The 13,296-nt window shown below is 36.4% G+C and overlaps 1 protein-coding gene across 1 annotated transcript in view; it reads right to left on the bottom strand.

Moving 5' to 3' along the window:
* Positions 1-541: 541 nt before the first annotated feature.
* Positions 542-13,296, bottom strand: part of SEC63 (SEC63 homolog, protein translocation regulator) — a 60,025-nt gene continuing 47,270 nt past the window's right edge. The window contains exons 14-21 of the mRNA XM_015622004.3: positions 12,693-12,775; positions 10,995-11,054; positions 10,615-10,773; positions 9,584-9,739; positions 8,662-8,763; positions 3,736-3,834; positions 2,774-2,878; positions 542-2,219 (exon numbers count right to left, since the gene is read on the bottom strand). Of these exons, the coding sequence (XP_015477490.1) occupies positions 2,076-2,219; positions 2,774-2,878; positions 3,736-3,834; positions 8,662-8,763; positions 9,584-9,739; positions 10,615-10,773; positions 10,995-11,054; positions 12,693-12,775 (908 nt within the window). The 3' untranslated portion in view covers positions 542-2,075. The remainder of the gene's footprint in view (positions 2,220-2,773; positions 2,879-3,735; positions 3,835-8,661; positions 8,764-9,583; positions 9,740-10,614; positions 10,774-10,994; positions 11,055-12,692; positions 12,776-13,296) is intronic.

Below are 13,296 nucleotides of genomic sequence, written 5' to 3'. Positions count from 1 at the left end.
CCCAGCTGTCACCTTCAATCTTCAAGGAACCAGTTCAGTATTCAGACCAGTGACATGATTTTATTTTTTTTAAATAATTTTGATGCATTCACATCTTGCCAGTGTATACCTTGACTGCAAAATTTAGGGATTAGTGGTCAGAGTGCAGCCCAAACCACCCAGAATTCTCTTATTATCAACCCTACCTCCTGACTCACCACTCTCCTAACAACTGCAGACTTTCACTACGAGTTGTTCAGTCATCTTAGCATTCACCTTGGCTACTTGCTTGAGGAAGAGTCATCAGACTCTTTCTTACAAGTTCTCCCACCAGCACAGAAATTGGCTCAGAAGCCTATGGAATACAACTGGAGCTTTTGTGTTGCTATTTCTCTGCTGTATTTTGCAAGTTAGAACTGGAGTTAAAAGGCATCAAGTGTACGAGCCATTTAACTGAAACCTAGCCTTCATTCTTGAGTTTGAACACAGGACACTGCTTATGGTTTACAAGTTTTTTCTGCATAATGTGCACTTCAGAAGTACTTTGAAAAATACCATAATCTCATTAGAACACCTTCAAATTTTATTTGTATCTATTATAATTACAAAGAATATAACAATATAAATTTTAACTTAAAGTGACAACCCTTTCTAACAAACAAGGTCACAAATTAGTGTGCACCTATTCTGGCCTTGGGCAATTTTTACAGGATGGAAATTTTCCTGCATGAGAATTTGTCATATTTTACAGCATTGTATTTTCATAGTATTTTTCAATACACAGGAACAGAAATACATCTATTCCTACTTGCAGACACTCGTAAGTATTTCTGAAGTATAGAAATGCAACATTTCATTTGTTTGATTGAGAGGAAGAAAAGGAATCCATCCATGGCTTTTGTCAAGTCTCATAGAATGCACTAATAGCCCTGATGCTCTCCTCCCTGAATTTATTCTCTAATTAGACTTGAATTTTCTTTTTCTTTAAAAGTGGTAGGAACAGAATCACCATCTTGTTTACAACCTTGCAGAAGAGTAAGGTAGGAAAAAAAATAAAACCAAAACAAGAAACCAACAACCTCAGACAAAGATGCACACTATTACAAATGTAAACAGCCATCAAATTGTCCAGTTTATTGATGGGAATTGAAAACTGATACAAAACATGCCCTCTCTGCATGTTGTATTTAACCCTTAAAATGTTTCTGACGGTGTCAGGTAGATTCAGAATTAAGAATATATTTCGGCTTTCAGCATGTACCTTTTATAAAGGTATTACACAAAAGCCACTAACTTACATAACATGTGGTCCCAAAATTACTTACAGACATTCTGTTTATCAAAAGACTCAGATCTCCTGCTGATCTGATGAAATAAAGGCTTAAAAATGTTTTAAGCCATTAATAAGTATCCTATGGCAGAGTCAAGAAAATTCATGATTTCCATTATAATCTCGGGCATAAAAAGGCAACAGTCCTAAAAAAGCAGCCCTCTGGAATATATGGAATGTGGCAATGGATATAATGCCAATTTGTAATGATCAAGTTAAGTAAAACAGACTCTTAAAGCTATGAATGATGTGAGCAGTATCACAGCAAAATAGTTAATGAATACCACAGAACCAATCAAGTTTGAAAGTTGAGCAAATGTTGTTTCAATCAACAGAGATTGGTAATGTCAAATATACAAAAACATTTTCTAAAATAAATTCCTAATGCAGAAAAATTGATTGAAAGTTTGCTCCTAGTTAATAGTACCTTTTATTTAAATTGGACCCTAAATTCATCAGACAATACATAGCCCACACTTTTGGACATTTATAATAAAAAAGCTTTTATTTTCAATTGAAACAAATGCACCATCCTGCACTTTGAAGGCTATAATGAGCCATAAGCATATTCCAAGGTGTATCAATGGCAACATATTTGTTTCACCTCCACTGAGAAGTTACATAATGCACTCTTAATTGGTAAAGAAAATTTAAACTCAGCCTTCTCAAAGCTTCTGTACTGTGTTTCTTGGTTAATTGTACAAGTTCCACAGTCAGACCAAGAGATTGCACTGTGTGCAGATATTGTAGTCAATCAATAGTTTGTTTAATCATCATCTTCCTCCTCTTCCTCTTCCTCCTCAAAACTGTCTTCAAAGCCTTCACTGTCTTCCTGGTCCTCATCACCTTCTATTGCTGTATCCCACTGTGGGTGATTTTCTGGCACTGGTTTTGCTTCATGAACTTCCAGCTGTAATTGGATAAGTAAAGAAAAGAGAGGGGGGAAAACAGCTTACAGACAGCAATTTGGGAAAAAAACCAAATACGCACAAAACAAACATGCAACGCACAAAAGAACAGTTAAAAAAAACAACTAAATAACAGAAGAAATCCCACCCCACTCCCCAAACCAAAAACAAAACCAAGAACAGCTTCCAGAAATAAGGCATGACAGATTTCTCCCATTAACTGGATAATCTAGGACTAAGGAAGGATGGAGAAATGGCATGGCAAGCTTCAAGGTATAAAAAGCCATAGCCAGCCATACTACAGAAACTGAATAAACATTAGAAAAACATGTATTAAAATATACATGCATGGGAAAGCATCACAAATTTTAGTCCTGTTTAATCCATCATAAAACTACCACTGTACATTAGGCAGAAACCATTTGTAATTCCATCCTTCACACTTGTTTTAAAATTAGGACAGGTTGAATTCTTATAAACAGGACCTCTGATGCTTTAATGACCATATGAAGTAACTTTCGATGGAATACAAGTATATAACACAGTCAAACATCACCTTCAATGGTTTTGTCTGGTCCAATCCCATATATGAGTCTGATCTTAAATAAACTGTGTACTGATAGTTTCCAGGCTTGCCTGGTGCTGGGAACTTCAGCTCTACCTACAAAAGAGATTTCATACCATAATATTCTTACTGCTTTCAAATGACACATTGAAACAAGTACCTGAGTCCTCCAACACTACTACAGAATAATAGAAAGTTTTTGTTTCTTACGAGGGACACTTCTTTGATTACCTCTATGTAATAAAATACCTGCAGAAAAGACTCACAAAACCCAAACACAGTACCTGCCATGAAAGCTGAATAATCATTGAGTAGCTAAATCATTGATTTTTTTCTGAATTAGGCCAAGAAACTACATTAAGTACACAATTTCACCCTGTTGTATGCTAAACCTCAAAAACCTAAACAGGTTAAAACATTTAGTCTGCTGAAAGCTTTATCTAACACAGCTGTTATTTCAAATTGAATGCAATATCTGATTTGGAAGAACAAACAAATTAGATGTTCATTTCTCAAAAAAAAGTGACAAGAAGGACACGGCCAAAGGTTACAGGTTCAGTAAAGTTCATATGAGCCAAAGCTAATTAATTTGTCACAGTCGCTGCTGTACAGAAAGAGAACGCTTAATATTTCTAACAATTTGAATAAATTTAGGAATTTCGCTGTGTATGAATACTGCTTTTCATCATCTTTTGATATCAGGGAAAATAAAAAACCCAACATATTCCACAAAGGAACTTCAAAGTCATCTTAAATTGCTTTTTCTTTCTCCACTATCCATTTTCATAGTTATAAAAGGCACTTCTTTCCTTTTATCAAGAGAGTAAAATTTGTTTTCCATCTTAAGAGATAAGTATAAAAAAAAAAGTTTAAATCTACATGTATTTGCATACTAGAAACACTTCAACAGAGTTTTGTAATACCCCAGAAAGAAAACTCTCCAAGTACTTTACCTCTTCTTTATCTTTTAGTGTACAAACGTGATATGGCATACATATCAACATCTGATCCTTCCGATCTGCAATATACAGCCACCACCATTCTTGTTTTTCCTTTCAGAAAGGGGAAAAAAAACTAAAGTAAGAAACCACCAAAAACCACCAGGATTGTGGTGTTTATTGAAATCATAGAAAAAGATGCCTCTACACTTTTTAACAGGCAATTAGGTTTCACTGATCTTTGTAATCCAGACAGAAATGAAAGGTTTGTGTCTGGTGGCTTTTTTAAACCCTTGGATGTGCATGAATAAAACACATGGTGTACACAGCACACCGAAAGCAAACAGGTTGTCACAAGTAACTGCTGGTCCCCAAAGGCTTCACTGCATGTATTCAGCTTCAGCTATCCTGTGGGACATGGAGCCACCCTGAGGAATTATGTCCACTGAGAATTAACAGCCAACTTCATGCAATATAAACCAATGTTAGGTCCTTCAACAGAAATCCAACCTGGATAAAAAGCTGAGCATATAAAGTAAGGGAAGTGTAAAGGCAGATAAAGAACTCTTCGCAGGAAAGTCTTTTTCAGGCAAGTGTGCTCTGTCCCACTGCTTCCCCCTCCAAAAAGTAAAATGACATTTGAACACACTTGAGATTTCACTTCAAGGAAATGAATCAGTATCAGTCAATATTGACATACATTTGTAAAGGATGCCCAACAACTGTTCCCTATCACACAAAAGTTTCCAAATAGCTGCAGGTCTCAAGGTTTTGCCATTGCAGATGCTAAAGAGCTCCTAAATTAATTAAATTAGTGTGGTCCTTCATATAAGACAGCAACACTGTACAAAAATAGCAGTTTTTTCCTCCAGCTGGAGTCAGAATTTTAGAACTGTGATGCAGTTCAGCAGCACAGACAACCATTCTAAATGGTAAAGACAGTTCTTTAACATCAACTGTTCTTCATTTAAATGCAACACCTTTTTGGTTAACCCTCTGGCACTCATTTTAGGTAAAAACCACTTTGGTTTAATAGAAATGGAAACCTTTTTATTGAAAAAGAAAACAAAACAGTTTAGTACTGCAAAGCAAGTTCCTGTTTCCACACCTCCTAAAGCCTTTTTTTAAAACACGTGAGAATAGTGAGGGACAAGGGGGAAGACTTCTATATGGTTATGAAGAAGTATTTTAGTAGATAGGTAATAGTCACAACAGCATAATCTTACCCTTCAGGAAGAAAAGGGGAATATACACATTCTTTTTAGACAACTCAAATGTTGAACTGTGCTCCAAACCAACTTGCATCCACCCCTGATGGTTTGGTAACTTATCATGTTCGTAACAGGCTAGAGCCCTGAAAAGTGCATCTTATTGGAGTTGCAAGTCAAACCTCCAAATCAGGGAGCCAATTTTCATACATTTATACCAAAAACAATCAGGCAGTTACTTCAGTGTCCCATAAGAAGTGGTTGTTTTGTTTCATTTTTAATCTAAAAGCATTAGAAGGACTGAATGAAAAGATGAAGCAGACTTCCAACACTACCTGTGAGCAACTTCTAAATTCCACACTTGGGAAGCAAATGCTGCTAATACATAGAATTCAAATAATTTTTTGTCCCTACTGGAAGAGTTAAAAATTCAGTAGTTTAAGATTTTTTTAACACTTAAGAAGCCAGTGTTTGGTGATCTAAGATTTAAAGCCTGCATATTGAAAAATTTCAATTAACTCCTTTTTTTCTTTTGAAGTGACTAATTGTCATATTATCTCACTGAAATATTCAACTATTTACAACAAGCAAGACACTCACACCAACAACTAGAAACACTGATTAGCACTCCTCAGTTCCAGAACCAAGAAATGTAAAATTCACTCAGCATGTTAAATGCCCATTTTGAAGTGTATCAAAGTAAAAGCATCACAGTGAAGCAACAGCATTCCCTCATGTTTTTGGAATGGGCACAGAGAACAGCACAAAAATCTATTCATATACTACTTAAGACCAGAATGTGTAAAATTCTAAATCCTTCTTACAACTATTCCAAGTGATTTTCTTTAGGAAAAACCATCCCATGTGATTACAAGGCATAAGTTATTTTATCTGTAAGTTTCAACAGTAAATATATTGTCAATCTTCTTGACAGCTGTAGCAAAGGAGACTCTTAGGCAAAGTGTTTATTTCCTAGCCAAGAGGCCTCTAGGAATAGAAAGACGAACAGTATAAATAGTACAGCTACAGAAGCAAGATCCATTACAGAAATGGCTAATCACCATTTTGGGCCTATGAGGATGGTGACCATAATAAAAAGGACCTGCAGTTGCATCAATGTGTTATTTTTGATTTTACCAAAACCCTATGCTGACTTACTATACACAGTTCTAAAAAAAAAATAAAAAAATCCTTGCTGTTGACAGTGATGGAAACAAAGATCAAAGTCATCAAATGGCTTTTCACAAAAACTAGTAAAAATAACAGCCAAGTAGGGAAAAAATACCAGTACAAATGACAATCATTGATCTAAAGCTCAAAGGACGAGTAAACTTTTTGGAAGCTCCTGACCCCAAAGTGCCATCACTTTTTTACAGAAAGGACAACTGTGCAGGACTGTGATTTTCCTCTTGCTTATTGGGTGGAATTTAAAGTTTAAGCCTATGAGAATCTGGCAAACTAACAGGCAAGTGGGCAAAAAGCCCTTTAACAGATGGGTGCAAGGTTTGGCATGCCAGGGAACCAGTATGTTCATGAAATTGGAACACCAAGGCCAGTTTCTACCTAAAAAATGTCAAAACTACAATCTGTGCAGTTTCTGGACCCATGGATGAAGGAGCAGAAGATAATTATTTAGGAACCTGCATAGATTAAAGACACATCTCTGGCAGACTAATTAACTGCCCCAGAACTTAGATGAAACAGCATTAAGGCTGTCTCCTGAGAACAAGTATTGTGATGTTCAGCTACTACTCAAACATCTTTAAATTCTGGAACATAGCATTTTATCTTTAATTTTTTATCTCTGAACTGGCCATGACCACAGATAAATAACAGATGAAAATAAAAAACAAACCAGAGTATGATGTTTTTTACTCTTAGGATGTTGCAGATCAACTCTATCTGAACATGCTCCAACTGCAGCTACAGCACAAAGTACAGCTGCATTCAACTTTCATGAAGTCGGTGAAGAGAAATTGGAAAATTTACAACTGCAGTACCCTGAGAGGATATGTGTGTATCTTTCAAGTTCAAGCACCCAGATCAGCCCTAGATTTCTTTTTAGCAGCAAGCTGTATTAGGATTTTTATCACAAAACCCGTATATAACTTGGTTACACACCACTGAAGCTTATGCAGCTTTATTCAGAGTAAATATAAGCAAAGTCTCTGAAAGGACACTCACTTCAGTAAGAGACAGAAATATTCAGCACCCCTAAGGCAGTGGGCATGGCACTTACTGTCTGTGAGCTTCAACTGATGACCAAAGCCAGCTGTCTTCACAGCAAAGAGGTATTAAGACTCTGCAGCACATTTGACATGATCTAAGGTGGCCAGAGGAGCAGAATGCCAGTACACCTTTTTTGCATTACACTGGTGTACTGCTGGAGACTGTGTGCTGTACTGTACTGTACTGGGAGATGGGAGTGCACCCGAATATCAAGAAAATACAGCTTCAAGTTCAGCCACTACAAAACTAGATGCCATCTAAGGCCTTCAGAAAGACAATTTATTCCCATTATATCTTCTCTGGGTCCTTAGCAACAAGTCTTGCTTCCCACAATTTTCTTTTTAATGCTGCTAGCAGGTAAAACCAGCAGGAACAATGTGATCACAAGCATGTGGACAATGGCCTATGTTTGCATATGCAACATGCTGTACAGGGAATTGACATAAAAAGCCCCGGGGACTGAGGAGAGGGTGCAAATATACAGTGTCTTTGTTTTCAATTCATGTTTCACTCTTCTTTCCCATCTTAGGTGTCTTTAAACCACAAGAGGAAGCATAAGCCTTGCATCCCACCCCTGTTATTGGAGATAACGTAACAGTCAGACTGCAAGGAAGCAAAAGAAACCTCTGAACCGTGGCCAGGAAAGAAAATGTGGCCAAATACTCCTTCCTCCTGTTTCCAATCAGGTCACCCCAAGGACCTAACTTATCTGCTCAGAACACAAACCCTCCACTTGGAAAAATCCCCTCTTTTCAAAGTTCCACTGCTGTTAAGGGCTTTTCAGACAACTACTGAGTGACTAGCTGTTAGTGCAAGTAACAACTGATATATCAGATAATACTTCCAACACAAAAGGCTGCTGTAAACACATGTCAGCCTATACTGAGTCACCACTTAAATATATCATTTCCTCTGACACTCATCCACACTTGAACTTGTATTTTTGAGCTCTATAGGTAAGACTGTTCCACAGTTGGTTTCTGCCACTTCCAAACTACTCTGTGGTAGAAAGAGACAGTTTTCCAACCAACTCCATCTTCCATGGCTGCACATTCTGCTGCCACCACATTGCTGCATTGAGACCTGAAGTCAACTAGTAAGCCAAAACTATCTGCTGATCCACAAGTCCCAAGCATTCCTTATGTAATGAGACTGATTATGTGAGTTATTACTCGTAACATATGAGAGGTGAGGACCTCCCCCAGTCATAGGCACTTGCAGTTAGATGTAGAGTTAAAGACACCCCAATATTTGACCTTAAGTTTTGTACAAGTTTGCAAGTCTCTGGGAATTGGGTAGAAAGAATAATGAAAAGGTTTTAGGAAAGTACCTGAAAGTGTTTCATTTTGTAAGTTAAGACTCTATAAAATTAATACTAAATTTTTTCCCCAGATATTAAGCTTTTTTAAAAGCCCAATATTTACAGTAAGAATATAAAAGGATCAATTAAAATATATTATTATTAATTTTCATGTTTCACAACTTAATGGTTTTTATTACTGACCTCAGGAAAAAAAAGACTGTAAACAGGATGTGTTATCTTTGACTTCGTTTCAAGAAGGGCTCGCTCCTTTCTCTGTATACTTTGCTGTAATTCTTGCCACTCCTGTCAAAGATAAGGTTAAAGAATTACTGTGCACTAACCATCTTTTGCATTAAAAAGACAGAAAATGGTCCATGAAAACGCTCCATGTGACTAGTTCTCGTGCAATACTAAACATTATAAAAGGAAAAAGCAGATCTGTGGGGTTTGCACACATTCTTCAAAACTCCATTCTACAACACTACCTATAAACACTCTCTACCTCAGCCACAAGAATCCTGATTACAAGTTTGATGATTCCTTTCCCATCACAAGCTTAATCTTAGTCTGAATGGGACCTTCAGCTCATACAAGTCTTTTACTGTAAGACCTGTGATGCAGAAATCATCTACCACCACAATGTTTAACTCTCTATTAAGCTATTACTGTTCCAAACAAATAACCTGACTGCTACTAGAGTTTAGTAAGCACCTGTACAAGTTTGTTCAACTACTGCATGCTTAGTATGCACTCTGCAGCATGCAACAGCCACTTCCTGTAAAAAACACACTTCAAAGAAGAGACTTTAAGTCACAAATCTGCACCAGATAGTCAAATTAATCAAATTAAGATGAAAGAAATATTTTTTTCTCCTGAAGTTTAGCCATTTTTCTCATGTCATTTCTAAGTTTTCTGACCATGCTGAAAGGACTCTACACTACTCACTCTGAAACAAACTTGCAGTGACAAAGCTCTTGTACCAGAATGCAGTCTGAAAAGTCTGCCTCTGGAGCACCAATATTACTCCTTCATCCTAGTGCTGCCTAGCCTGAGGGTTTGCTAGAGGATTAAAATGCATTTTCTCTCAACTCCAGAGGCAGCATTAAGAAAAAGTAAGGCTTACAGCTTCATCATCTTTGTTTTGCTTCTCATCTTGTTCTCTGTCAGACTCTCTGTCACTTCCATCATCTTTTTCACTTTGAGAGTCTCTATTTGTTTCTTCTTCTTCAGATTCACTTCCTTTATCAGAGACCTCCTCCTCCTCTTCCTTCACGACTTCCTAATGGGAGAGAAAAACAAACACCCAACACCTCTAACTTAGTTTGTCTGCATTACTGTAGTGCACAGAATTCACAGCACCTGCCTTAAGGTCGGGTCGCACGATCTACGCTCTTCTTGTGTCACAGAGTTATGTCTACAGTGGAGATTAATCCTTTTCACCTCATTTGCTAAGAGGACAGAAGCCATTTTCCTTCTCCCTATGGCACTCACAACAGGAATAGGAAAAAACAGTATTTGATTCCCAGATTGGATGTCCCATCCCTGCAAGTGTATAAGGCCAGACTGGATGGGGCTCCGGGAAAATTCATTTAGTGAGTGGCACTCCTGCCCATGGCAGAAGGGCTGGAACTGAATGCTCTTTAAGCCAAATGATCTTTCAACCCAAACCCTTCTATGACTCCGGGAGTGCATTTCATAAAGTCTTAAGAAAATTACAGAGAACTTAAATACCTACAACACAGCCCATGAGGTGGAGAAAACACCATGCAATAGAAACATAAAGTTACTAAAGCTTCTTAATTTATCAGAAGAAAGTCTCATTTCAATTTTTATCTTTTAAGAAAAAGTAGAAATTGCAGAACAAATCACCTCCAAGAAGGCAGCATAACAAGAACTAATAGTAAGAAGGGACTATGAAGCCAAATCTTTAAAATAGTTGAGCAGAATTTTCAGTAGGCCACTGCAAACATTACCATGGTGGTTCAATGGTAGTAATTGTTAAATGTAGAAAAATGTAGAGAAAACAAATGCTATTTTAGAGGACACACTTCACAAAAGCATAAATTGAAACGTAAGAGACAGATAAAAACCCTCCATCAGATTACAAGTGATAAACTGAATAAAATTATAAATACAATTGAATCTATGAGCTACCCCATTAGCTTGTTTTTGCTTCTGCTGTTTCTGTGGTTGCAATGAAGGTGGCACAGGTTTCTTTTTCAATGGCTTCTTTTTCCTTGATTTTGAAGCTTTCTTGGTTCCTTTATTCTTTTGTTGCCATCCTTTGCTCTTAACTTTGCTGGCATCTCCTTGCTGCAGGAAAGCAGTATTAAAATATTTATTCTATTCATAAAATTTCAGTCATTCAACTGTATTTTAAGCGTTTTAAGCTGAGAACCAAAATTAGAAAGCACAACTCAAAGGATGCTTCAGTAGACATTTCTGAAAAAAATGCTTGAGAAGTGCACAATTAGCAATTCAAGATCTAAAAGAAAGTTATCTTTAATTAGGAAGAACATTTACTCTTCACTTACCCCATCTTCTGTTGGTTGCTCTTCTGCTGCACATATAGACTGTTCCTTTTCAAACACTTCCTGGTTAGAAAAAGATGTGAAAACTACTAGTGCCTCTCTGTACCAAGAACAAATTATTATTTCGTATTTGAACTTAAACTAAATCACCTTAATAAGGTCTGAATATTTTACTCATGGCAAATTCTTTTATCAGTGACAGACACAACAGGGGATTAAGAGATCAAAATTAAACACTATTTCAAACATTTGGTCTCAGATTTTTCCATCACTAGTATTATAAAAAAATACAGTAGCAATGTGTCATCTTGTTCCAAAGAATCTACTTGTTTTATAAAGCACAGAAATCCTATGTCACAAAAGCAAGCAGTAGTAAAATGCTAATTCTGCTCCAGTTGTCAGAGCATTAAAAACTTCAACAGCTGCTCTGGGACAAAGAACAACAAATCAAACCAGAAACGTGAAACGTGAAGACACAACATAATGTTAGTATTCTGTATACTGGCACACCTCTATGTAAATGGATTTTTTAATGCATTTCTTTCTTCAAAATATACTATATTCCATTAAAGAAAAGCATCACCCAAACAAAATAGTCACAAGGAGTTGTCTTATATAAAGATGGCAAATAGAAAATACCAGCATCGAAAACATGCATCATACAAAAGGCTAGCTCTCATTTTATAATCATGTGTTTCTATGCCAGACTGCCTAGTGGAGGTTGCACAGGAAATCTTAAATTAATTTTCTACATGCTATTAGAAATTTTAGTTTCTAAGTACAGTTCAATATCCTCATAATTTTCAGTTTCCTTCCTTTTGCAATTCCAGCATAGTGATACAGTGCTTTTACTTCCTACCTACTGCACCCTTGGCTACCACGGCATGAGCACATGGAGCTTATATATACAGACTTTCTGCTGAACTGGCCTCAACAGTCTCATCTCACCTGTAGTACTCAGGGTTGTGTGCCTTACCTTAGAGGTGTAACTCAGACCTTCTACTTACTTAGACAATTATGTCATTCGTACAGATGCAAAAATTGACATTGTAGTCTTTGACATGTCAAAGTTTGTTTAGGTTCTGTGTATTAAAGTTTTTATGTTCAAAGCAAGCCATTATTGAATTTTAAGCTAGAAAATAAGCACAAGTCCAAAGTTTAACTACTAGGGTATAGTATTGCTTTGGTTATGTCACACTATTTCCTACACAGCAGTCCACTTTCTTTATGTGACACTGGTGTACCTCCTTTATATTATTAAGTTATGCATATTCTGCATTCTGCTGGACTGTGTTTCTTTCATAAAAGTGTCTAAAACACCCAAGAGATGTGTAACACTTTGAACCCACATAAAACAAAATCAAACACTGTCCTGAGGACTTGAATGAATATTATGTTTTATTTTAGTTCAAGAACCAAGTTTTTAATGTCTCTTTTCCTGTTGTTTACAAACCTCAGAGCAGTATCACTTGCCATATTCTTTTACTGTTCCCTAGACAACTGCAATGGGTCAGACTGAACTTTGATTTTATTCCAGGAAAACTTTCTCATTCAGAAACAAAACCATAAGGATGAATTAAGAGTACAAGTTCTCAATTTCAAACCTTAACCTCACAGTTATGTTTACAAAACAACCAGAAATGCCTTTTTACTAGTGTACACCCACAGTTATTATGAAAGAACAATATTCTTAATACTTACTGCCATGGTCTGTCTTGTTAGTGTGACCAGAACAGTGACAAGAGAACCTACTGTGATGTTGTTGCTGTCTTCATCATCCAAAACTAAACAAAAAGAAAAGCAACACATCTATTAGACAACTTTAAAGCCTTTTTCTCTATTAAACATTGCTTCTGCCACTTCTAAAGATAAGCATTCACATTCCAGAATTTTTAACAAAAAATAATTTCAAAGTATTATCTAATAAGTCTCTTACAACTTCAAATATACTATCAGAATGAGAGCTGGTAATTCAGCAACCTATAAAACTGCAACAATGTGTCTGAAATTTTAATTGCATGAAAGTTAGAAAATTCAAAGTTACAGCTGCTGTGGGGACCATAACCCTGTAATACTGTGCATTATATATTAAAGCATAAAACTTCAGAAACATGAAATATCACACATGACCAGAGGGACCCCATTATATTTGTTCTGGGAATCATAATTTTTATTTTCCTGACTTTCATATGATTAACAACTCAATTTCAATGCCACATTAACAATCATGCATTTAATTATTTCTTAAGGAGAAGGCAAAGGAAAATGAAAGAACACCAATGATTAGTTTAACTAAAACATCAAA

The sequence above is a fragment of the Parus major genome, chromosome 3, assembly GCF_001522545.3.
Source record: "Parus major isolate Abel chromosome 3, Parus_major1.1, whole genome shotgun sequence".
NCBI classification, from domain to species: domain Eukaryota; kingdom Metazoa; phylum Chordata; class Aves; order Passeriformes; family Paridae; genus Parus; species Parus major.
Note: the sequence above shows the minus strand (reverse complement) of the source record. Positions and strands in the feature narration are given on the sequence as shown.